This window comes from Cetorhinus maximus, chromosome 13 (genome assembly GCF_964194155.1).
Source record: "Cetorhinus maximus chromosome 13, sCetMax3.hap1.1, whole genome shotgun sequence".
NCBI lineage: Eukaryota > Metazoa > Chordata > Chondrichthyes > Lamniformes > Cetorhinidae > Cetorhinus > Cetorhinus maximus.
In genome coordinates, this window is record NC_135891.1 from 73,567,029 (window position 1) to 73,593,533 (window position 26,505).

The following is a 26,505-nucleotide window of genomic DNA, read 5'->3' on the forward strand; positions in this document are numbered from 1 at the left end:
GCTCCTTTAGATTGGTGCATTAGTAACCCAGGACATAGACTGAGGATTTTCACTGGGGGATTGAAGATTCACATGGAGGGGTATTAATTGGGAACATTCTGCCACAGGGGCTATTGAAGCAGAGAATGGGTAAGGTTTTGGTAAGGAAGAATAGAAAAGCATGCTGGGGTGGACAGAGAAATTGATGGGCTGGTTGCCCCCCCACCCCCTCCCCTCCCTCCCTCCCCTCAGTGATATGACGATTTTTAAGGCTGGAAATGTTTGTTCTGCTTCTGCCAGCTCCTGTGTCTGACCACAACATTTCCAGTCGAGACTCCGAGTCATGGAGGAGGTTGAGTAAGGTATTTGAGGATGTTTCCATGTTGAATATCTCAGGTTTCAGCGCTGGCTATGGTCAGACTGCCTCAAATTCGAATGTGGAAAGTGCTGAAGGGGGGAAAAAAAGACTCAGCTGCAGACACTGTAGCATTAACAACAGAACTCATTATACAGAGTGAGGCTGTATAATTTCAACTTAGTAACAAGACAAATACCAATCATCTTGGTAAGGCTTCGCTAAATAAATACCCTTGGGTCAGAGCTCCCAGTCAGTCTGCCTCCAAAGCAACTTCCAATGGCAGAAAACACTTTCACAGCACAGCCTCGTTCTAAAGAGCAGGAAATGACCAGAACTGTCAATCACACAGGGCAGGGCCCCTCCTACAACAAGGACCAGTGCAGAAAACAGATGGTGGAACCTCCTGCTCTGAAATCTAAGGTAGGTGACGGGTGTGAGAGTGGGACTGATTTCTGCTGGAGGGTGGAACACGCGTGATCCTGTGCTGTTCAGCTCATTACTTATGCATCGGTGTGTAGCATGGAATCTCGTGGTGGGGTGGGCAGGAAGTCACTGTCCCTGCTGTTACCTCATGGGGTCAAAGGTCACCATATTTAAAGGTCACCTAAACAGCATAGCACCCTCGCCTTTGAATCAGAGGGTTGTGGGTTCATGTCCCACTCCCGGAAACCAAAAACTGAGATTGTACTCGAAAAAAAAGAGTTGCAATCTGTGACTGTTGATAACTCGAAAGAGTATCCCTTCCACCTTTGCATGGCCAATGCTCCACCCTTCCCCATTAACCCTTCCCCGCCAACCCTTCCCCATTAACCCTTCCCCGCCAACCCTTCCCCATTAACCCTTCCCCGCCAACCTTCCCCGTTAACCCTTCCCCGCCAAACTTCCCCCGTTAACCCTTTCCCCGTTAACCCTTCCCCAGTAACCCTTTCCCGCCAACCGTTCCCCGTTAACCCTTTCCCGCCAACCGTTCCCCGTTAACCCTTTCCCGCCAACCGTTCCCCGTTAACCCTTTCCCGCCAACCGTTCCCCGCCAACCGTTCCCCGTTAACCCTTTCCCGCCAACCTTTCCCCGTTAACCCTTTCCCGCCAACCTTTCCCCGTTAACCCTTTCCCGCCAACCTTTCCCCGTTAACCCTTTCCCCGTTAACCCTTTCCCGCCAACCTTTCCCCGTTAACCCTTTCCCGCCAACCTTTCCCCGTTAACCCTTCCCCGTTAACCCTTCCCCGCCAACCTTTCCCCGTTAACCCTTCCCCGCCAACCTTTCCCCGTTAACCCTTTCCCGCCAACCTTTCCCCGTTAACCCTTCCCCGCCAACCTTTCCCTGCCAACCCTTCCCCGTTAACCCTTCCCCGCCAACCCTTCCCCGTTAACCCTTCCCCGCCAACCCTTCCCCGTTAACCCTTCCCCGCCAACCTTCCCCGTTAACCCTTCCCCGCCAAACTTCCCCCGTTAACCCTTTCCCCGTTAACCCTTCCCCAGTAACCCTTTCCCGCCAACCGTTCCCCGTTAACCCTTTCCCGCCAACCGTTCCCCGTTAACCCTTTCCCGCCAACCGTTCCCCGTTAACCCTTTCCCGCCAACCGTTCCCCGCCAACCGTTCCCCGTTAACCCTTTCCCGCCAACCTTTCCCCGTTAACCCTTTCCCGCCAACCTTTCCCCGTTAACCCTTTCCCGCCAACCTTTCCCCGTTAACCCTTTCCCCGTTAACCCTTTCCCGCCAACCTTTCCCCGTTAACCCTTTCCCGCCAACCTTTCCCCGTTAACCCTTCCCCGTTAACCCTTCCCCGCCAACCTTTCCCCGTTAACCCTTCCCCGCCAACCTTTCCCCGTTAACCCTTTCCCGCCAACCTTTCCCCGTTAACCCTTCCCCGCCAACCTTTCCCTGCCAACCCTTCCCCGTTAACCCTTCCCCGCCAACCCTTCCCCGCCAACCCTTCCCCGCCAACCCTTCCCCGCCAACCCTTCCCCGCCAACCCTTCCCCGCCAACCCTTCCCCGCCAACCCTTCCCCGTTAACCCTTCCCCGCCAACCCTTCCCCGCCAACCCTTCCCCGTTAACCCTTCCCCACTAACCCTTCCCCACTAACCCTTCCCCACTAATCTTTCCTTGTTAACCCTTCCCCGTTAACCCTTCCCCGTTAACCCTTCCCCGTTAACCCTTCCCCGTTAACCCTTCCCCGTTAACCCTTCCCCGTTAACCCTTCCCCACTAATCTTTCCTTGTTAACCCTTCCCTGTTAACCCTTCCCCATTAACCCTTCCTCACTTCCTTGGTCATACTCCACACAACTTCCACAGCCATCACCCAGTCTCAAGCATAGGTTGGCATTAACAGCTGCTCCTCAAAGAGGACAATGCAGCAGCACCTCATTGTTAATCATGGAAGAAGTCTACCTTGCCTGGTGCACACCACTTATATACAGTTGTGAAAGTGAATGTTCTAATCTCTGACTGGTGGGGAATTTATATTGGAGGCCTTTTAATGAGCCTGCATGACATGTTAATGTATACAATGGGCTTCCGGACATTGTTCGTCAGGATGCTCGAACCGCATGTAAAGTCCCAAGAACTAAATTCCTGCAGTGCATCCCACTGTCAGGAAGCTGATTTTTGGCCTCATGCTAAAATAAGTTCACCCGCCCGCTCCCCGCTTCTGACAGGCCCAGAAGTTTCCGCCCTGAGTCAGAACAAATCCCATCAACTTGAACTAATCCAAAGAATCCAAATGTCAGACCCTGAGGAGTGTCTCATAGCCGGTGACAGAGTGAGTAAAACTGTAAAGTCTACCTGAGGAAGTCAGGTGCACGGATAATCATTTGCTGGAAATCCTCCAGTGATAGTTTGCCATCATTATCCAGATCCGATTCATCCAGAACCTTCTCACAGACCAATCTCACTTCCTCTGGTGTCAGTTCATTTCGAGTCAGTTTGACCAATGTTTTCTCCAAATCGGATTTGCAGATAAAATTATCATTGTTAAAATCTAGTGTTGAAAGAAATCAGCTTCATTGCTCAGGTCAGTGCGAGGTCACAGCTGTGGCACTATGAGAGGCGTACTGGTAGGAATGATTCTATGATCATTATATTCTGTAACTGCCTGAACAGTAGGAACACCTTTGGGTATTTTGAATAATTGCAGGAGATTATTTGGTCCATTGTGCCTGTTGTCTGCACTTTGAAAGAGTTATCCAGTTGCTCCTGCTCCCCTGCTCTTTCCTCACTGTTCTGCACATTTCTCCTTTCTAAGTATTTGTCAGATTCCCTTTTGAAAATGACCATGAATCTGCTCCCACCGCCCTTTCAGATCACAACAACATGCTGTGTAAAAACATTTCTCATCTCGGCTCTGGTTCTTATGCCAATGGTCTTAACCCTGTGTCAAACCTCATGTTATTGTGAGATCATTTCCTCACCACGTTTCCAAACCATTCACAATCACTGTGGCTTCATGATTCATTAAAGGGATCAAATATTCTTTTGATCTGAAATCAGACTGGATCTCAATTTAAATAGCTCATGGACTAGTTGGTATTAATAAGAAATGTTTCTTGTAATATGTAGGAACAAATGAACTGTCCTTTCGGAATGTCAGTTCTGCTCAGCCCAGAGTGGCCCTGCCTGTGGGAGATCTACTCCTGCTGGGGTCAGTCAATGCCCAGCAGGCCAATGGCTGCAGAGGGTTTCAGAAAAATCCCTTACCAACAACAATCAATCCACAATGAATAGATGTAACAAGTAGTTCAAACACACTGTTCACTGCAGCAAACAGTATCATTGTGTTGTAGTCGGAACATTGGCAAAATGAGTTGCACTCTTGCAATTCCAAAAAAAGCCCACTATACTGTTCATAGCAACTATGTGCCCAACTCTGTGTACACACTCTGGCATGTGCCAACTCTGTATATACACTCTGGCATCTTGTGCCCATCTCTGCACACACACACCAGCATCAATGTATAGGTGGTCAATGAGCTATAGCACAGCGTCATGTGAGAGAACACACTCGGCCCCTGTCATGATCTCTTTCCATGCTTTAGATCCCAGGGGAGTGTATTGCATAGGAACAGGAAAAGGCCATTCAGCCCCTCAGACTGTTACACCATTCCATTATATCATGGCCGATCTGCATCTCAATTCCATTTACCCACCCTGGTTCTGTAATCTTTGCCTAACTAAAAGCTGTCAATCTCAGTTTTGAAAATTTTATTGACACAGCCTCAACAACTTTCTGGGGAGAGTAGTACTTGCAGTAAAGCAATGCTTGCTGACATCACCCTTGAGCAGCCTCACACTAATTTTAAGGTTATGTGCCCATTTTCTGAACACCCCAAAAGAGAATAGTTTCTCTCTTTTTACCATATTCAATACTTTAATCATCTTCATCCTCTTCTAGATCAACCCTTAATCTTCTATATTCAGGGAAATACCAGCCTGCGGAAAATAAAACCTCATGGTGTAGTGGGTAACACATTGGCATGGATAGAAGATTGGCTGGCTAACAGGAAGTATAGAGTAAGTATAAATGGGTCTTTTTCAGGTTGGCAAGGTGTAACGAGTGGTGTGCTACAGGGATCAGTGCTGGGACCTCAACTGTTTACAATTTATATAAATGACTTGGATGAAGGGATTGAAGGGATGGTTGCCAAATTTGCTGATAGGTAGGAAAGTAAGTTGTGAAGAGGGCATAAGGAGGCTACAAACAGATATAGATAGGTTAAGTGAGTGGGCAAAGATCTGGCAAATGGAGTATAATGTGGGAAAATGTGAAATTTTGGCAGGAAGAATAAAAAAAGAAGCTTATTATCAAAAGCAGGCTTGTCCAACTTTTTTAAGTGGGGAGCACATTTCCATTTTTTCTTGCTCTGGTTGATGAGCAGATTGTAGAAATAAACATAAATTTTAAGAAAAAGTTGAGTATGAAGAAACAAAACTTGCTGAGCAAAATTAAAACAAATGATCTTTTTTAAAAAGGATTAATTAATAAAAAATGACCACCAGAGTGTAAGAGTGTAAGTGTGAGCCCAGCTCACTCCCAGTCTCAGGGTATTTACTCACTCATCCTCACCCACTGTAAGAGTGGCTGAGAGTTGGTGCGTGGGGTTGAGTGTGACTGAGAATGCTGAGACTGCAAGTGAGCCACACACACACACACACAGTCCCACATGCACACCCATTCTCTCTCACACAGATACTCTCTCCCCACCACCACACACACACAGTCCCATACGCACACCCAACACTCAACTTTCCCAACATTAATTGGTCTAGACATAGTGGTTAAGGGCTTGGATGGAGTGGATTTCTTGAAATGTGTACAGGAGAACCTTTTAGGTCAATATGTAGAGGGTCCAACAAGGAACGGTGCTTGGCTGGACCTAATTCTGGGGAATGAAGCCGGACAGCTTTAGCTGAGATGGTGGTGGGTGAGCATTTTAGTGATAGCGACCACAACATTGTCCATAACAAACTTAAACTGTACCAAGAAATCAACAAGTTGCAAAAAAATGTTTTGGATTGGGGGAGAGCGGATTTTAGTAAAATAAGGCAGGATCTGGCCCAGGTAGACTAGGAACAGCTACTTCTGGGGAAATCTACAGAGGAGCAGTGGGAGGTGTTCAAAAAGGAAATGGGGAGGGTACATGCTCAACATGTTCCCTCTAGGGTGATGGGAAGGAGTAACAAGTCCAGAGAACCATGGGATAGGTTCTTGATTGGTAAGGAGATCAAAGGTTACGGGGAGAAAGCGGGAGAATGGGGTGGAGAAACTTATCAGCCATGATTGAATGGCCGAGCGGACTCGATGGGCCGAATGGCCTAATTTCTGCTCCGATGTCTTATGGTATGTGGGAGAGAGAGTGAGTGTGTATGTGTGTGTTTATGTGCATGGGAGCGTGAGTGAGTGTGTATGTGTGTGTGTGTGTACGCGTACGTGGGAGAGAGAGTAAGTGTGTGTGTGCATGTGTGGGAGTGTGAGTGAGTATGCATATGTGTGGGGGGGAGAGAGCGAGTGTGTGTCGGTGGGAAAGAGCGAGTGAATTTGTTGTGTGTGTGTGCATACGTTGGAGAGAGAGTGTGTATGTGTGTGTGCATACGTGGGAGAGAGTGAGTGTGTATGTGTGTGTGTATGTGTGCATACGTGGGAGAGTGAATGAGTGTGTATGTGTGTGTGCGTACGTGGGAGAGAGTGAGTGTGTATGTATGTGTGTGCGCATACGGGGGAGAGAGAGTGAGTGTATGTGAGTGCGTATGTGGGAGAGTGAGTGTGTATGTGTGTGTATGTGGGAGACAGAGTGAGTGTGTATGTTTGTGTGTGTGCGTACATGGGAGAGTGGGCCAGTGTGTGTGTGTGTGCGCCAACGTGGGAGAGAGAGTGACTGTGTATGTGTGTGTGTGTGTACGGGGCAGAGTGAGTGAGTGTGTGTGTGTTCGTGGTAGAGAGAATGAGTGTGTATGTGTGTGCGTATGTGGGAGAGTGAGTGGGTGTATTTATGTGTGCGTACATGGGAGAGAGTGAGTGTGTATGTGTGTGTGTATGTGTGTGTGTATGTGCGCGTACGTGGGAGAGAGAGTGAGTGTGTATGTGTGTGTGTATGGGGGAGAGAGAGTGAGTGAGTGCGTGTGTGTACGTGGGAGAGTGAGTGTGTGTGTGTGTACGTGGGAGAGTGAGTGAGTGTGTACGTGTGTGTGTGCATACGTGGGAGAGAGAGAGAGTGTGTATGTGTGTGTGTGTGTGTGCATACGTGGGAGAGAGTGAGTGAGTGAGTGTGCGTATGTGTGAGAGTGAGTGTGTGTGGGTGGGAAAGAGTGACCGTATGTGTTTGTGTGTATATGGGAGGGAGAGAGTGTGTATGTGTGTGTATGCATGTGTGGGAGAGGGAGTGAGTGCGTATGTGTGTGTGCGTACATGGGAGAGAGAGTGAGAGTGTATGTGTGTGTGTTTGCGTGCGTACATGAGAGAGTGACTGTGTATGTTTGTGTGCATACGTGGGAGAGAGTGAGTGTGTATGTGCGTACATGGGAGAGAGAGTGAGTGTGTATGTGTGTGTGTGTATACGGAGAGAGTGAGTGTGTGTGTGTACATGGGAGAGTGAGTGAGTGTGAATGTGTGTGTGTACGTGGGAGAGTGAGTGTGTGTGTGCATACGTGGGAGAGAGAGTGTGTGTGTGTATTCGTGGGGGAGAGTGTGTATATGTGTGCGTAGGTGGGAGAGTGAGTGAGTGTGTATGTATGTGTATATGCGTACGTGGGAGAGAGAGGGAGTGTGTATGTGTGTGTGTATACATGGGAGAGAGTGAGTGTGTATGTGGGTGTACGTGGGAGAGGGAGTGAGTGTGTATGTGTGTGTGTATGTGTGCGTACGTGGGAGAGACAGTGAGTGTGTATGTGTGTATGTGTACAGGGGAGATTGTGTGAGTGTGTGTGTACGTGGGAGAGTGAGTGTGTGTGTGTATACGTGGGAGAGTGAGTGAGTGTGTATGTGTCTGTGTACGTGGGAGAGTGAGTGTGTGTGTATGTGGGAGAGAGAGTGAGTGAGGGTGTCTGCGTACGTGGGAGAGTGAGTGTGTTTGCGAGTACATGGGAGAGTGAGTGTGTATGTGTATGTGTACATGGGAGACTGAGTGTGTGTGTGTGCGCGTGTGTTCGTGGGAGAGTGTGCGTGTGTATACGTGGGAGAGTGAGTGTGTATGTATGTGTGTGTGCGTACGTGGGAGACAGAGTGTGTATGTATGTGTGTGTGCATACGTGGGAGACAGAGTGAGTGTGTATGTGTGTGTGTGTGTACGTCGGAGAGAGAGTGAGTGTGTATGTGTTTGCGTGTGTGGGAGAGTGAGTGAGTGAATAAGTGTGCATATGTGTGGGGGAGAGAGAGTGAATGTGTGTGGGTTGGAAAAAGTGAGTGTATGTGTTGTGTGTGTGTGTTTGTGCATATGTGGGAGAGAGAGTGAGTGTGCATGTGTGTTGTGTGTGTGTACGTGGGAGAGTGGGTGAGTGTGTACATGTGTGTGTGCATACGTGGGAGAGAGAGAGTGTGTATGTGTGTGTGTGTGTGTGTGCATACGTGGGAGAGAGTGAGTGAGTGAGTGTGCGTATGTGTGAGAGTGAGAGTGAGTGTGTGTGGGAAAGAGTGAGTGTATGTGTTTGTGTGTATATGGGAGGGAGAGAGTGAGTGTGTATGTGTGTGTGAATGCGTGAGTAGGAGAGGGAGAGTGCGTATGTGTGTGTGCGTACGTGGGAGAGGGAGTGAGAGTGTATGTGTGTGTGTGTGCGTACGTGGGAGAGAGAGTGCGTGTGTGTGTGCGTACGTGGGAGAGAAAGTGAGTGTGTATATGTGTGTGTGCATACATGGGAGAGGGAGTGAGAGTGTATGTGTGTGTGTTTGTGTGCGTACATGGGAGATTGACTGTGTATGTTTGTGTGCATACGTGGGAGAGAGTGAGTGTGTATGTGTGTGTGTGTGCGTACGTGGGAGAGAGTGCGTATGTGTGTGTGCGTACGTGGGAGAGAGAGTGAGTGTGTATGTGTGTGTGTATACGGAGAGAGTGAGTGTGTGTACATGTAAGAGAGAGTGAGTGTGTATGTGTGTGTGTGCATACGTGGGAGAGAGTGAGTGAGTGAGTGTGCGTATGTGTGAGAGTGAGAGTGAGTGTGTGTGTGTGGGTGGGAAAGAGTGAGTGTATGTGTTTGTATGTGTGTGTGCGTATGTATGTATGTGTGTGTGTGTGCATATGTGGGAGACTGAGTGAGTGCGTGTGTGTGTGTATGCGTGTGTGGGAGAGGGAGTGAGTGCGTATGTGTGTGTGTGCGTACGTGGGAGAGAGTGAGTTAGTGAGTGTGCGTATGTGTGAGAGTGAGTGTGTGTGGGTGGGAAAGAGTGAGTGTATGTGTTTGTGTGTGTGTGTGCGCATGTATGTGTGTGTGTGCATATGTGTGAGACTGAGTGAGTGCATGTGTGTGTATGCGTGTGTGGGAGAGGGAGTGAGTGCGTACGTGTGTGTGCGTACGTGGGAGAGAAAGTGACAGTGTATGTGTGTGTGTTTGCGTGCATACATGGGAGAGAGAGTGAGTGTGTATGTGTGTGTGTTTGTGTGCGACGTGGGAGAGAGTGAGTGTGTATGTGTGTGTACGGGGGAAAGTGAGTGTGCGTGTGTGTACATGGGAGAGTGAGTGAGTGTGTATGTGTGTGTGCGTAGGTGGGAGAATGAGTGAGTGTGTATGTATGTGTATGTGCGTACGTTGGAGACAGTGAGTGTTTGTGTGTGTGTGTACTTGGAAAAAGGGGGAGTGTGTATGTGTGTGTGTATACGTGGGAGAGAGTGGGTATGTATGTGTGTGCGTGTACGGGGGAGAGAGAGTGAGTGTGTGTGTACGTATGTGGGAGAGAGAGTGAGTGTGTATGTGTGTATGTACAGGGGAGATAGAGTGTGTGTGTATGTGTGTATGTACAGGGGAGAGAGAGTGTGTGTGTATGTGTGTGCGTACGTGGGAGATGGTGAGTGAGTGTGTATGTGTGCATACGTGGGAGAGAGCATGAGTTTGTATGTGTGTATGTGTACAGGGGAAAGTGAGTGAGTGTGTATGTGTTCGTGGTAGAGAGAATGAGTGTGTATGTGTGTGCGTATGTAGGAGAGTGAGTGGGTGTATTTATGTGTGTGCATACATGGGAGAGAGTGAGTGTGTATGTGTGTGTGTATGTGTGTGTACGTGGGAGAGAGAGTGAGTGTGTATGTGTGTGTGTTTGTATGGGGAAGAGAGAGTGAGTGAGTGTGTGTACATACGTGGGAGAGTGAGTGTGTGTGTGCGCGCGTGTGTTCGTGGGAGAGAGAGGGAGTGTGTATGTGTGTGTGTGTGGGGGCGTACGTGGGAGAGAGAGTGAGTGTGTATGTGTGTATGTGTACAGGGGAGATTGCGTGAGTGTGTGTGTGTACGTGGGAGAGAGAGTGAGTGTGTGTGTGTACGTGGGAGAGGGAGTGAGTGTGTGTGTGTACGTGGGAGAAAGAGTGAGTGTGTATGTGTTTGTGTGTGCATATGTGGGAGAGTGAGTGTGTGTGCGTACGTGGGAGAGTGAGTGAGTATGTATGTGTGTGTTTGTGTGTGTTCGTGGGAGAGAGAGTGAGTGTGTATGTGTACAGGGGAAAGTGAGTGTGTATGTGTAAATGTGTTTGCGCATACGTGGGAGAGTGAGTGAGTGTGTATGTGTGCATACGGGGGAGAGAGAGTGAGTGTGTGTGTGCGTATGTGGGAGAGAGAGTGAGTGTGTATGTGTTTGTGTGTGCATATGTGGGAGAGTGAGTGTGTGTGCGTACGTGGGAGAGTGAGTGAGTATGTATGTGTGTGTTTGTGTGTGTTCGTGGGAGAGAGAGTGAGTGTGTGTGTGTTTGTGCGAATGTGGGGGAGAGAGTGAGTGTGTGTGTGTGCGTGCGTGTATGTGGGAGAGAGAGTGAGTGTGTATGTGTGTGTGGGCGCGAATGTGGGTGAGTGAGTGTGCCTACGTGGGAGAGAGAGTGTGTGTGTGTGCGTACGTGGGAGAGTGAGTGTGTGTGTGTGTACGTGGGAGAGTGAGTGTGTATGTGTAAATGTGTTTGCGCATACGTGGGAGAGTGAGTGAGTGTGTATGTGTGCATACGGGGGAGAGAGAGTGAGTGTGTGTGTGCGTATGTGGGAGAGAGAGTGAGTGTGTATGTGTTTGTGTGTGCATATGTGGGAGAGTGAGTGTGTGTGCGTACGTGGGAGAGTGAGTGAGTATGTATGTGTGTGTTTGTGTGTGTTCGTGGGAGAGAGAGTGAGTGTGTGTGTGTTTGTGCGAATGTGGGGGAGAGAGTGAGTGTGTGTGTGTGCGTGCGTGTATGTGGGAGAGAGAGTGAGTGTGTATGTGTGTGTGGGCGCGAATGTGGGTGAGTGAGTGTGCCTACGTGGGAGAGAGAGTGTGTGTGTGTGCGTACGTGGGAGAGTGAGTGTGTGTGTGTGTACGTGGGAGAGTGAGTGTGTGTGTGTGTACGTGGGGGAGAGAGTGAGTGTGTGTGTGTGTACGTGGGAGAGAGAGTGAGTGTGTGTGTGTGTATGTACAGGGGAGATAGAGTGTGTGTGTATGTGTGTATGTACAGGGGAGAGAGAGTGTGTGTGTATGTGTGTGCGTACGTGGGAGATGGTGAGTGAGTGTGTATGTGTGCATACGTGGGAGAGAGCATGAGTTTGTATGTGTGTATGTGTACAGGGGAAAGTGAGTGAGTGTGTATGTGTTCGTGGTAGAGAGAATGAGTGTGTATGTGTGTGCGTATGTAGGAGAGTGAGTGGGTGTATTTATGTGTGTGCATACATGGGAGAGAGTGAGTGTGTATGTGTGTGTGTATGTGTGTGTACGTGGGAGAGAGAGTGAGTGTGTATGTGTGTGTGTTTGTATGGGGGAGAGAGAGTGAGTGAGTGTGTGTACATACGTGGGAGAGTGTGTGTGTGCGCGCGTGTGTTCGTGGGAGAGAGAGGGAGTGTGTATGTGTGTGTGTGTGGGGGCGTACGTGGGAGAGAGAGTGAGTGTGTATGTGTGTATGTGTACAGGGGAGATTGCGTGAGTGTGTGTGTGTACGTGGGAGAGAGAGTGAGTGTGTGTGTGTACGTGGGAGAGGGAGTGAGTGTGTGTGTGTACGTGGGAGAAAGAGTGAGTGTGTATGTGTTTGTGTGTGCATATGTGGGAGAGTGAGTGTGTGTGCGTACGTGGGAGAGTGAGTGAGTATGTATGTGTGTGTTTGTGTGTGTTCGTGGGAGAGAGAGTGAGTGTGTATGTGTACAGGGGAAAGTGAGTGTGTATGTGTAAATGTGTTTGCGCATACGTGGGAGAGTGAGTGAGTGTGTATGTGTGCATACGGGGGAGAGAGAGTGAGTGTGTGTGTGCGTATGTGGGAGAGAGAGTGAGTGTGTATGTGTTTGTGTGTGCATATGTGGGAGAGTGAGTGTGTGTGCGTACGTGGGAGAGTGAGTGAGTATGTATGTGTGTGTTTGTGTGTGTTCGTGGGAGAGAGAGTGAGTGTGTGTGTGTTTGTGCGAATGTGGGGGAGAGAGTGAGTGTGTGTGTGTGCGTGCGTGTATGTGGGAGAGAGAGTGAGTGTGTATGTGTGTGTGGGCGCGAATGTGGGTGAGTGAGTGTGCCTACGTGGGAGAGAGAGTGTGTGTGTGTGCGTACGTGGGAGAGTGAGTGTGTGTGTGTGTACGTGGGAGAGTGAGTGTGTGTGTGTGTACGTGGGGGAGAGAGTGAGTGTGTGTGTGTGTACGTGGGAGAGAGAGTGAGTGTGTGTGTGTGTGTGTGTACGTGGGGGAGAGAGTGAGTGTGTGTGCGTACGTGGGAGAGTGAGTGTGTGTGTGCGTACGTGGGAGAGAGAGTGAGTGTGTGTGTGTGTACGTGGGAGAGAGAGTGTGTGTGTGTGTACGTGGGAGAGGGAGTGTGTGTGTGTGTGTACGTGGGAGAGAGAGTGAGTGTGTGTGTGTGTACGTGGGGGAGAGAGTGAGTGTGTGTGCGTACATGGGAGAGTGAGTGTGTGTGCGCGTACGTGGGAGAGAGAGTGAGTGTGTGTGTGTGTACGTGGGAGAGAGAGTGTGTGTATGTGTACGTGGGAGAGGGAGTGTGTGTGTGTGTACGTGGGAGAGAGAGTGAGTGTGTGTGTGTACGTGGGAGAGGGAGTGTGTGTGTGCGTACGTGGGGGAGTGAGTGTGTGTGTGTGCACGTGGGAGAGAGAGTGAGTGTGTGTGTGTACGTGGGAGAGAGAGTGTGTGTGTACGTGGGAGAGAGAGTGTGTGTGTGTGCGTACGTGGGAGAGAGAGTGAGTGCGTGTGTGTACGTGGGAGAGGGAGTGTGTGTGTGTGTGTACGTGGGAGAGGGAGTGTGTGTGTGTGTGTGTACGTGGGAGAGAGAGTGAGTGTGTGTGTGTACGTGGGAGAGGGAGTGTGTGTGTGTGTGTACGTGGGAGAGGGAGTGTGTGTGTGTGTGTACGTGGGAGAGGGAGTGAGTGTGTGTGTGTACGTGGGAGAGAGAATGTGTGTGTGTACGTGGGAGAGGGAGTGTGTGTGTGTGTGTACGTGGGAGAGGGAGTGTGTGTGTGTGTGTACGTGGGAGAGGGAGTGAGTGTGTGTGTGTACGTGGGAGAGAGAATGTGTGTGTGTGTGTACGTGGGAGAGAGAATGTGTGTGTGTACGTGGGAGAGGGACTGAGTGTGTGTGTGTACGTGGGAGAGAGAGTGTGTGTATGTGTACGTGGGAGAGGGAGTGTGTGTGTGTGTGTGTACGTGGGAGAGAGAGTGAGTGTGTGTGTGTACGTGGGAGAGGGAGTGTGTGTGTGCGTACGTGGGGGAGTGAGTGTGTGTGTGTGTACGTGGGAGAGTGAGTGTGTGTGTGTACGTGGGAGAGAGAGTGTGTGTGTGTGTACGTGGGAGAGAGAGTGTGTGTGTGTGCGTACGTGGGAGAGAGAGTGAGTGCGTGTGTGTACGTGGGAGAGGGAGTGTGTGTGTGTGTGTACGTGGGAGAGGGAGTGTGTGTGTGTGTGTGTACGTGGGAGAGAGAGTGAGTGTGTGTGTGTACGTGGGAGAGGGAGTGTGTGTGTGTGTGTACGTGGGAGAGGGAGTGTGTGTGTGTGTGTACGTGGGAGAGGGAGTGAGTGTGTGTGTACGTGGGAGAGGGAGTGAGTGTGTGTGTGTACGTGGGAGAGAGAATGTGTGTGTGTACGTGGGAGAGGGAGTGAGTGTGTGTGTGTACGTGGGAGAGAGAGTGAGTGTGGATGTGTGTGTGTTCGTATGTAGGAGAGGGAGTGAGCGTGTGTGTGTACGTGGGAGAGGGAGTGTGTGTGTTTGTGTACTTGGGAGAGTGAGTGAGTGTGTATGTGTATGTGTGTGCGTACGTGGGAGAGGGAGTGAGTGTGTGTGTGTATGTGGGAGAGGGAGTGTGTGTGTACGTGGGAGAGGGAGTGAGTGTGTGTGTACGTGGGAGAGGGAGTGAGTGTGTGTGTACGTGGGAGAGGGAGTGAATGTGTGTGCGTATGTGGGAGAGTGAGTGAGTGTGTGTGCGTACGTGGGAGAGTGAGTGTGTATGTGTGTGTTTGTGTGCGTGCGTGGGGGAGAGAGTGAGTGTGTGCGCGAATGTGGGGGAGAGTGAGTGTGTGAGCCTATGTGAGAGAGAGAGTGAGTGTGTGTGTGTACGTGGGAGAGGGAGTGAGTGTGTGTGTGTACGTGGGAGAGGGAGTGAGTGTGTATGTGTGTATGTGGGGGAGAGAGTGAGTGTGTGTGTGTATGTGGGAGAGGGAGTGAGTGTGTGTGTGTGAGTGAGTGTGTGTTTATGTGGGGGAGAGTGTGTGTGTGTGTACGTGGGAGAGGGAGTGAGTGTGTGTGTGTGTACGTGGGGGAGAGAGTGAGTGTGTGTGTGTACGTGGGGGAGAGAATGAGTGTGTGTGTGTACGTGGGGGAGAGAGTGAGTGTGTGTGTATGTGGGGAAGAGAGTGAGTGTGTGTGTGTACGTGGGGGAGAGAATGAGTGTGTGTGTGTACGTGGGGGAGAGAGTGAGTGTTTGTGTGTATGTGGGGGTGAGAGTGAATGAGAGGCACCTTTCCCAGTTGCTCCAGCCTACTGGCCGAACTCACAATTCTGCCCAATGAGTGTGTATGTGGGGAAGTGTGGTATGTGCTAGTGTGCATGAAGAGAGTGAGTGTGTCTGTGTGTGGGAGATAGAGTGAGGCCGGAATTTTCTTTGCCTGTTGGCTGTGGGTGTCATAGCAGGCGTGAGCAGACAATCTGGTGGGAAAGCCAAAAATTGGTTTCACATCACCGTGAAACTAGTTTGCAATTGTCCGCTCCACCCGTTAATGGTGGACTGCATTTCCCGCCACCTCACATTGGGAACTTCATTTTCATCCACCTGCATATCATTCTAAGCCCTGCTCGCTGAAATCATCCCCGCATGTCAAATTTACCACCCACATCAGCAGGAAAACACACTGGTGCAGAACACGCCTCGACAAGTGTGACGTACAGAAGCTGAGACTTACTGCCAGGGCCTCGCTCACATCGCGGACACCCACACAGCAGAAGATGCTGGAGAGCAACAGCAACGGGACCCTGGAGGAACATGCATCACATGCTGGGTGTAATCTCATGGACATGGCTCCACCACAAAGCAGCTCACGGGAGATGGAAAGTCACTGTTCAGGGTCTGCTTCAGGGATGCAAGAGGCGAGAATACAACAACTGGGGAAGTAGGTGTAAGGGGGAGGAAGGTGTAAGGGAAGGAGTTCAGAGAGGGGCAGGACTTTGGGAGGAGGAAGGAGTTCGGAGGGGGGACGGAGTCCAGGGGGAGGGAGGAAGGAGTCCGGGGTGGGGGGGCGGGTAAAGAGTCTGGGGTGGAGGAAGGTGTAAGAAGGGGGCAATGCCCAGATGAACATGCAAGGGAGGGGTCTGTGGAGTTGATGACTACCTCCTGGGAGGAGAAATGAGGGTGGGCGTGATGTGAGAGAGGTGGAGGGAGCCGGTAGGGTTGGGGGTGTGAGGGTGCGGTGGTAGCGGTAGAAGGGATGACGAGGGTGGTTGGTGGGGACTCAGAAGCAGGCACGGACCCCGGGGGTGGGAAGGAGGAGGTCGGGGAGGTCAATGTGGTGGAGGTGGGATTCTTGGGAAGGTAAGGAACGTGCACATTCAACTGGACATCCTGGAAAGAAAAGGGTTCTGGCTGGTCTGGGATGGCGGGAGGTGGAAGGTGATCCCAGACGTTGACAGTTATGGGGAAAAGGACATGGATGACTGGGGAGGGGAAAGGATGGGGGAGCTAAAGACAAACTTCACCAGAACCATGTTTCTAACATTGAGAGTGAAATGAGCCTAGTGTTGGGTGGTGTGATCAGTGGGTGGGTGGAGATGCAGGTCGGCTCAGATGGACAACTGGAAGAGAACCCCAGCAGGCAGCATTGAAAATGCTCAGGACAGTGAGATGAGTGTGATGGAGAAAGGATCCACGTGCATGTGACAGTGCTTGCACGAGGCTCCGAAAGGCCCTGCCACATACACACTTCTCCCTCCAGAATCACTCCTGGGCTGGCTGCGTGCAGCTGAACTGCTAGTGGGGGGTGAGGGGGTGCAGGGGGAGGACTCACGAAGCCTGTCAATGAAGCTGAAAGACAACTTTACACATTATTCAGTGAAAGTGAAAATATTTTCAGATTATAAAATGACAAAATGTGTTCACCTGTGTTACCACGTGATCAGAAATTCTTAACTTTTCTAGCCCTACCACTTCTCGGTGCTGCCCTGACATCCGCAGCAGGGGTGGAGACAGCCTGTGCAATGGTCGGCCATGTTGCCTCTGATGACCTCGGCATGGATCCTCTGGAGAGCTGAGGCCTTGAGGGACCCGGCTTGTTTTGGCTCTTGTGGGCCAACTGCTCCCTCTGCGGTGACAGAGAAGGTTGAGGGGGTCACAGGCAAAGGGGACTCAGAGGGAGAGGACAGCCTCTGAGATCGCTGAGTGGATGACCCAGGGGTGTCCAGTTGCTGCTCCTCCTCCCTTTGGGTGCCCGAGGGCCCCTGCCTGACTCCTTGAGGGGAAGGAGCACCTGGAGGGATGTCGAGGTGCCCCATTTCCCTCTCGCGTTGCCACTTCAGGACTCACCCATGGCTCCCACGATGGAGTGCAAGTCTGTGCACATCTCCGCATTCAGCTGGAGCAGGGTCTCCATGGTGTCCACCATCCTCCCCATGGAGACCTCCATAGACACACATGTGAGCACCATCAGAGAGCAGGTGGACACGCTGCTCCGGCTCACGTGCCACCCTGTTGAGGGATTCCAACAGCTCTGTGTGATGTTCCCTCGCCTTCTGTTGCCTTCCCATGATAATTTGGAAGGCCAAATCCAGAGGCTGATCATCTGACTCTAGCCTCATACATGCCTCTTCCCCAGCTGTCCTCTGAGTGCCGGGGAGCTCAGCTGAACTTGCCTCCTCCTGCTACGGACACGTGTCCATGCGGTGACCACCAGATTGTGAACCCCAGCCTGCTCTAGATCTAGGTCCCACTGAGGTGTGTGTCTCTGCACTGGTGGAGGGTGTGGGTAAACGCTGTGACGGGTCTTCCAAGCTGCTTATTTCCAGCTCTTCAATGGAGGAGGTGTCCAGTTGGCTGGAGGTGAGGACATGGATGGAGCTGAGGGACTGGCTGGCTGAGGGTGTCGGTCGCTTGGCGGAGCTCCCTGTGAATCAAAGTAGAGACAATTTGTGCATGTCAGCAGAGTCAAAAGCAGGAGAGAGAGCACTCACAGTTGTGTTGAGAGAGGGATGATGTGTACAGGATCCTCAGGTGGGTATTCGCTGCCGACCTCACGTCGCCGCAGGCACGGTCCACGTCCTTACCAGTCAGCGCGATGGCCACTCCTCAAAATGAGTAAAGGGCCTAATGTGGGCCACCCGGGACCTCTCCCTCCTGTTGTGAGCAGGCTTCTCCTGCATGAAAGTAGATAGAGAGAGTGTGAGCAGGACACATGGTACTGCGTTGATGTTTGTGTGGTGAGCAGAGACATGGACAGGATGAGGACACGAGCTCCAGAGGATATGAGCCTGATGGAGATGTGAGGGTGTGTGTGAGAGTTAGTGGCATTGTCCCTTGAGCTGTGAGATCCCTGTGGATGTGTGATGTGTTTGTGTGTGTGTGAGTTGAGAGAAATGAGAAGAATGAGTTACCCTGGCGGAATGGAGGAGATCATTCACCCTCTTTCGGCACTGGGTGGCTGTCCTCTTTTGCAGGGCGTTGCCACTGACCACTGCCTCCCAAGCCACTGCTGCCACCACCTCCCATGCTGGATTGGTGACCTTGCTCGCTGGCCTTTACCCAGAGTTGGGGCAGATGATTTTGTGGCGGTCCTCCACTGTGCCCAGTAGGTGCCTGAGCGAGGCATTGCTAAATCTGGGGCAGCATGTTTCCTCCCTTTAGCAGGATCAGTTCCCAGAAACTTCCTATCCCTTGGAAGAGTGCTAGCGCTGAGCAGGGCCTGCCTTTATATATAGCACCCGGTTTACTGAAGGCCTGAGGTGACGGCAGGGTGGACAAATGAGAGGACAAATGTGAGTGTGTGTGCCGGTGGCCCGGTGTATTTCATGGGAATGAGGCGGGATTGGGACGATACGTCATGAAAACCCGCCATTGTGGCCAGTGGGTAAAATGTCCTTTTTCCCGCCCGCTACTGCACTTAGTGCAGATCTGGGACAATTGCACCCTGAGTTTGTGCATGTATGTGTGTGTGTTTGTGTGTGTGATTAGGGGGCAGGGAGAGTATGTGTGTGTGGGAGGGAATCACAGAATCACGAAGTGCAGAAGAGGCCCTTCGGCCCATCGAGTCTGCACCGACACGTGAGAAACACCTGACCTACCTACCTAATCCCATTTACCAGCACTTGGCCCATAGCCTTGAATGTTATGACGTGCCAAGTGCTCATCCAGGTACTTTTTAAAGGATGTGAGGCAACCCGCCTCCACCACCCTCCCAGGCAGTGCATTTCAGACCATCACAACCTCTGGGTAAAAAAAGTTTTTCCTCACATCCCCCCTAAACCTCCTGCCCCTCACTTCAAACTTATGTCCCCTTGTGACTGACCCTTCAACTAAGGGGAACAGCTGCTCCCTATCCACCCTGTCCATGCCCCTCAATCTTGTACACCTCGATCAGGTCGCCCCTCAGTCTTCTCTGCTCCAACAAAAACAACCCAAGTCTATCCAACCTCTCTTCATAACTTAAATGTTTCATCCCAGGCAATATCCTGGTGAATCTCCTCTGCACCCCCTCCAGTACAATCGCATCCTTCCTATAATGTGGCGACCAGAACTACACATAGTACACCAGCTGTGACCTCACCAAGGTTCTATACAACTCCAACATGACCTCCCTACTTTTGTAATCTATGCCTCGATTGATAAAGGCATGTGTCCCAAATGCCTTTTTCACCACCCCACTAACATGCCCCTCCGCCTTCAGAGATCTATGGACACACACGCCAAGGTCCCTTTGTTCCTCAGAACTTCTTAGTGTCATGCCGTTCATTGAATACTTCCTTGTCAAATTACTCCTTCCAAAGTGTATCACCTCACACTTTTCAGGGTTAAATTCCATCTGCCACTTATCTGCCCATTTGACATCCGTCTATATCTTCCTGTAGCCCAAGACATTCAACCTCACTGTTAACCACCCGGCCAATCTTTGTGTCATCCGCAAACTTACTAATCCTACCCCCCCACATAGTCATCTATGTCGTTTATTTAAATGACAAATAACAGGGGACCCAGCACAGATCCCTGTGGTACGCCACTGGACACTGGCTTCCAGTGACTAAAGCATCCTTCTGTCATCACCGTCTGTCTCCTCCAACTAAGCCAATTTTGAATCCACCTTGTCAAATTACCCTGTATCCCATGTGCATTTGCCTTCTTTATAAGTCTCCCATGTGGGACCTTGTCAAAGGCTTTGCTAAAATCCATATAAACTACATAAACTGCACTACCCTCATCTACACACCTGGTCACCTCCTCAAAAAATTCAATCAAATTTGTTAGGCATGACCTCCCTCTGACAAAGCCATGCTGACTATCCCTGATCAAACCTTGCCTCTCAATTAGAGATAGATTCTCTCCTTCAGAATTTTCTCCAATAGCTTCCCTACGACTGACGTGATACTCACTGGCCTGTAGTTCCCTGGCTTATCTCTACAACCCTTCTGAAATAGCGGAACCACATTTGCTGTTCTCCAGTCCTCTGGCACCTCCCCCATGGCCAGAGAGGAATTAAAAATTTGGGTCAGAACCCCTGTGATCTCCTCCCTTGCCTCCCTCAGCAGTCTGGGACACAAATCATCCGGACCTGGAGATTTGTCCACTCTTAAGCCTGCCAACACCTCCAATACCTTGTCACTCCCTATATCAATTTGCTTAAGAACCTCACAGTCTCTCTCCACAAGTTTGATACCTTCATCCTCATTCTCTTGGGTGAAGACGGATGTGAAGTATTCGTTCAACACTCCAGCGATGTCCTCTGGCTCCACCCATAGATTGCCCCCTTGGTCCCTTATGGGCCCTACTCTTTCCCTGGTTATCCTCTTCCCATTGATATATTTATAGAACATCTTGGGATTTTCCTTACTTTTACCAGCCAGAGCTTTCTCATCTCCCCTCTTTGCTCTCCTAATTCCTTTCTTAAGCTCCACCCTGCACTTTCTCTACTCCACTAATGCCTCTGCTGATTTGCTTCCCTTGTACCTGCTAAAAGCCTCTCTTTTCCTTCTCATTGTATCCTGAATATCTCTGGTCTTAAATACACTCAATGACCTGGCCTCCACAGCCTTCTCTGGCAATGAATTCCATAGATTCAGCACTCTCTGGCTAAAGAAGTTTCTCCTCATCTCTGTTCTAAAAAGTCTTCCCTTTACTCTGAGGCCGTGCCCTCGGGTCCTAGTCTCTCCTACTAATGGAAACATCTTCCTCATGTCCACTCTAGCCAGGCCTTTCAGTATTCTGTAAGTTTCAATCAGATCCCCCCTCATCCTTCTAAACTCCATCGAATATAGACCCAGAGTCCTCAAGCGTTCCTCATATGTTAAGCCTTTCATTCCTGGGATCATTCTTGTGAACCTCCTCTGGACCCTTCCAGGGCCAGCACATCCTTCCTGAGATATGGGGCCCAAAATTGCTCACAATATTCTAAATGTGGTCTGACCAGAGCCTTATAAAGCCTCAGCAGCACAACCCTGCTTTTATATTCTAGTCCTCTCGAAATAAATGCCAACATTGCATTTGCCTTCCTAACTACCGACTCAACCTGCAAGTTAACCTTAAGAGAATCCTGGACTAGGACTCCCAAGTCCCTTTGCACTCCAGATTTCTGAATCCTATCCCCATTTAGAAAATAGTCTATGCCTCTATTCTTCCTACCAAAGTGCATGACCTCACACTTGCCCACGTTGTATTCCATCTGCTACTTCTTTGCCCATTCTCCTAACCTGTCTAAATCCTTCTGCAGCCTCCCTGCCTCCTCAATACTACCTGTCCCTCCACCTATCTTTGTATCATCTGCAAACTTAGCCAGAATGCCCTCAGTTCCTTCATCTAGATCTTTAATGTATAAAGTGAAAAGTTGTGGTCCCAACACTGACCCTTGCGGAACTCCACTAGTCACCGGCCGCCATCCTGAGAAGGACCCCCTTATCCCCATTCTCTGCCTCCTGCCAGACAGCCAATCTTCTATCCATGCTAGTACCTTGCCTCTAACACCATGGGCTCTTATCTTACTGAGCAGCCTCCTGTGCGGCACCTTGTCAAAGGCCTTCTGGAAGTCCAAGTAGATAACATCCATTGGCTTTTCTTTGTCCAACCTGCTCGTTACCTCCTCAAAGAATTCTAACAGATTTGTCAGGCATGACCTTCCCTTGACGAAACCATGCTGACTTTGCCCTATTTTACCATGTACTTCCAAGTATTCTGAAATCTCATCCTTAATAAGGGACCCTAAAATCTTACCAACGACCGACGTCAGGCTAATCGGCCTGTAATTTCCTGTCTTTTGCCTCACTCCCTTCTTAAACAGGGGATTTCATTAGCGATTTTCCAGTCCTCTGGGACCCTCCCTGACTCCAGTGATTTCTGAAAGATCACCACTAATGCCTCCACTATCTCTTCAGCTATCTCCTTCAGAACTCTGGGGTGTAATCCATCTGATCCAGGTGATTTACCCACCTTCAGACCTTTCAGTTTTCCTAGCACCTTCTCCTTGGTAATGGCCACCATACTCACCTCTGCCCCCCGACTCTCTTGAACTTTGGGGATGTTACTCGTGTCTTCCATCGTGAAGACTGACGCAAAGTACCTAATTCAGTTCGTCCGCCATTTCTTTGTTCCCCACTACTACTTCTCCAGCGTCATTTTCTAGCGGCCCAATGTCCACTTTTGTCTCTCTCTTACCCTTTATATATCTAAAAAAACTCTTGCAATCTTCTTTTATATTACTGGCTAGTTTACCCTCATATTTAATCTTCTCCCTCCTTATTTCTTTTTTAGCTGTCCTCTGTTGGTCTTTGTAGGCTTCCCATTCCCCTGGCTTCCCACTGCTCTTCGCCGCATTGTATGCTTTCTCTTTAGCTTTTATGCTGTCCCTGACTTCCCTTGTCAGCCATGGTTGCCTTGTCCTCCCTTTAGTATGCTTCTTCTTCCTAGGGATGAATTTTTGCTGTGTCTCCCAAATTACTCCCAGAAACTCCTGCCATTGCTGTTCCACTGTCTTTCCTGCTAGGCTCATCTCCCAGTCAATTCTGGCCAGCTCCTCCCTCATGCCTTTGTAGTTGCCTTTATTCAACTGTAATACCGTTACATCTGTTTCCAGCTTTTTCCTCTCAAATTGCAGGGTAAATTCTATCATATTATGGTCACTTCCTCCTAAGGGTTCCTTCACCTTAAGCTCCCTTATCAAATCTGCCTCATTACACATCACTAAATCTAGAATTGCCTGTTCCCTAGTGGGCTCCACCACAAGCTACTCCAAAAAGTCATCTCATAGACATTCCACAAATTCCTTTTCTTGGGATCCACTACCAACCTGATTTTCCCAGTCTACCTGCATATTGAAATCCCCCATGATCACTGTAACCTTGCCTTTCTTACACACCTTTTCTATCTCCTGGTGTATCTTGTGCCCCACATCCTGACTACTGTTCAGAGGCCTGTACATAACTCCCATTATGGTTTTTTTACCTTTGCGGTTCCTCAACTCTACCCACAGATTCTACATCATCTGACCCTACGTCATTTCTTGCTATCGATTTAATTTCATTTCTTACTAATAAAGCAACCCCACCCCCTCTGCCAACCTGCCTATCTTTTCGATAGGATGTATATGATCCTGATCCCCTTGCAGCCATGTCTCCGTGATGCCCACCACATCATACCTGCCAATTTCAATCTGCGCCACAAGCTCATTTACCTTATTTCGTATACTGCGTGCATTCAGATACAACACCTTCAGTCCTGTATTTCCCATCCCCCCTCTCATTGTCATCCCCTTATCTGATGTGCTTGAAGTTAGATTCCTAGCCCTTTCCAAACATTCTGTCCTATTTTGTGTTCTGGAGACTTTAATAGCCTCTCTTGGGCTCTCCTTTCTTTTCAGTTTTTTCATAATTTTCCATGAAGTTGAATCCACCCCCCCACATGCTAACCTGCTGCTTTGTTTCCAATTAGTCATACTTCTTAGAGTTTTACCCTTCCCTTCCCCCCCACTTTCTAGTATAAAGTCCTGTTGACCACCCTATTTACCCTTTTCGCGAGAACATTGGTCCCAGATCAGTTCAGGTGGAGACCATCCCAACGGTACAGATCCCTCCTCTTCCAATACTGATGCCAGTGCCCCACAAAATGGAACCCCTCTTTCCCGCACCACTCCTTTAGCCAAGTGTTTACTTCCCTGATTCTCACATCCCTATGCCAATTTGCACGTGGCTTGGGTGGTAATCCGGAGATTATAACCCTTGAGGACCTGTTCTTTAATTTAGTTCCTAGTTCCTGATAATCCCCAAACAGGTCCTCTTTCCTAGTCTTACCTATGTTATTTGTCCCGATGTGGACCACAACAACTGGATCCTCCCCCTCCCTCTCCAATATCCTTTCAAGCTGGTCAGAGATGTCCCTCACCCTGGCACCGGGCAGACAACATACCATGCGGGACTCTCGATCCTGCCTACAAAGGAAGCTATCAATTCCCCTAATTATAGAATCCCCTACAACTACTACTTGTCTTTTTGCTCCCCCTCTTGAATGGCCTCCTTTGCCACGGTGCCATGGTCAGCTGGCTCATCCTCCCTACAGCCCTGTTCCTCATCCACACAGGGAGCAAGTACCTCGTACCTGTTGGACAAGGTCAAGAGCTGAGGCTCCTCTGTTCCTGAACACAGGATCCCTCTACCTGCCTCACTTGCAGTCACACCCTGCTGACCCTGACCACTGACCGGACTTGAGGTACTTAATCTACCGGGTGTGACCTTCTCCTGATACAAAGCGTCCAGGTAACTCTCCCCCTCCCGGATGTGCCGCAGCGTCTGGAGCTCGGACTCCAGCTCATCAATTCTGAGCCGGAGTTCCTCCAGCAACCAACACTTGCTGCAGATATGGTCACTGCGGCTCGCAATGGGATCTGCCAGCTCCCACATCATACAGCTACAGCACATCACCTGCACAGTCATCTCTACTTAGATAATTAATTTATTAATTAGCTTTGCAGTGTTTTTTTCAAATTTGGTGCAGATTTCCTACTAACCAATCAGGTCACCGCTTTCCTGTGACGTCAATTTTTCAGTTTTATCTTGTGTTTCCGCCGCTCTCCTCGCGCTCTTTTATCCTGTGTCTCCGCTCTCCTCGCGCTCTTTTATCCTGTGTCTCCGCTCTCCTCGCGCTCTTTTATCCTGTGTCTCCGCTCTCCTCGCGCTCTTTTATCCTGTGTCTCTGCTCTCCTCGCGCTCTTTTATCCTGTGTCTCCGCCGCTCTCCTCGCGCTCTTTTATCCTGTGTCTCTGCTCTCCTCGTGCTCTTTTATCCTGTGTCTCTGCTCTCCTCATGCTCTTTTATCCTGTGTCTTCGTCGCTCTCCTCGCGCTCTTTTATCCTGTGTCTCCGCCGCTCTCCTCGTGCTCTTTTATCCTGTGTCTCCGCCGCTCTCCTCACGCTCTTTTATCCTGTGTCTCCGCCGCTCTCCTCGTGCTCTTTTATCCTGTGTCTCCGCTCTCCTCGCGCTCTTTTATCCTGTGTCTCCGCTCTCCTCGCGCTCTTTTATCCTGTGTCTCCGCCGCTCTCCTCGCGCTCTTTTATCCTGTGTCTCTGCTCTCCTCACGCTCTTTTATCCTGTGTCTCCGCTCTCCTCACGCTCTTTTATCCTGTGTCTCTGCTCTCCTCGCGCTCTTTTATCCTGTGTCTCTGCTCTCCTCGCGCTCTTTTATCTTGTGTCTCTGCTCTCCTCGCGTTCTATTATCCTGTGTCTCCACCGCTCTCCTCGCATTCTTTTATCCTGTGTCTCCGCCGCTGTCCTCGCGCTCTTTTATCCTGTGTCTCCGCTCTCCTCGCGCTCTTTTATCCTGTGTCTCCGCTCTTCTCGTGCTCTTTTATCCTGTGTCTCCGCTCTCCTCGCGTTCTTTTATCCTGTGTCTCCGCTCTCCTCGCGCTCTTTTATCCTGTGTCTCTGCTCTCCTCGCGCTCTTTTATCCTGTGTCTCCGCCGCTCTCCTCGCGCTCTTTTATCCTGTGTCCCCGCTCTCCTCGCGCTCTTTTATCCTGTGTCTCCGCCGCTCTCCTCGCGCTCTTTTATCCTGTGTCTCTGCTCTCCTCACGCTCTTTTATCCTGTGTCTTCGCCGCTCTCCTCGCGCTCTTTTATCCTGTGTCTCCGCCGCTCTCCTCGTGCTCTTTTATCCTGTGTCTCCGCCGCTCTCCTCACGCTCTTTTATCCTGTGTCTCCGCCGCTCTCCTCGTGCTCTTTTATCCTGTGTCTCCGCTCTCCTCGCGCTCTTTTATCCTGTGTCTCCGCTCTCCTCGCGCTCTTTTATCCTGTGTCTCCGCCGCTCTCCTCGCGCTCTTTTATCCTGTGTCTCTGCTCTCCTCACGCTCTTTTATCCTGTGTCTCCGCCGCTCTCCTCGCGCTCTTTTATCCTGTGTCTCCGCTCTCCTCGCGCTCTTTTATCCTGTGTCTGTGCTCTCCTCGCGCTCTTTTATCCTGTGTCTCCGCCGCTCTCCTCGCGCTCCTTTATCCTGTGTCTCTGCTCTCCTCGCGCTCTTTTATCCTGTGTCTCCGCTCTCCTCGCGCTCTTTTATCCTGTGTCTCCGCCGCTCTCCTCGCGCTCTTTTATCCTGTGTCTCCGCCGCTCTCCTCGCGCTCTTTTATCCTGTGTCCCCGCTCTCCTCGCGCTCTTTTATCCTGTGTCTCCGCCGCTCTCCTCGCGCTCTTTTATCCTGTGTCTCTGCTCTCCTCGCGCTCTTTTATCCTGTGTCTCTGCTCTCCTCACGCTCTTTTATCCTGTGTCTTCGCCGCTCTCCTCGCGCTCTTTTATCCTGTGTCTCCGCCGCTCTCCTCACGCTCTTTTATCCTGTGTCTCCGCCGCTCTCCTCACGCTCTTTTATCCTGTGTCTCTGCTCTCCTCGCGCTC

The 26,505-nt window shown here is 50.4% G+C and overlaps 1 protein-coding gene across 1 annotated transcript in view; it reads right to left on the reverse strand.

Moving 5' to 3' along the window:
• Nucleotides 1–404: 404 nt before the first annotated feature.
• Nucleotides 405–26,505, reverse strand: part of LOC144688293 (calcium and integrin-binding family member 3-like) — a 94,004-nt gene continuing 67,903 nt past the window's right edge. The window contains exons 4-5 of the mRNA XM_078554725.1: nucleotides 3,124–3,319; nucleotides 405–426 (exon numbers count right to left, since the gene is read on the reverse strand). Of these exons, the coding sequence (XP_078410851.1) occupies nucleotides 405–426; nucleotides 3,124–3,319 (218 nt within the window). The remainder of the gene's footprint in view (nucleotides 427–3,123; nucleotides 3,320–26,505) is intronic.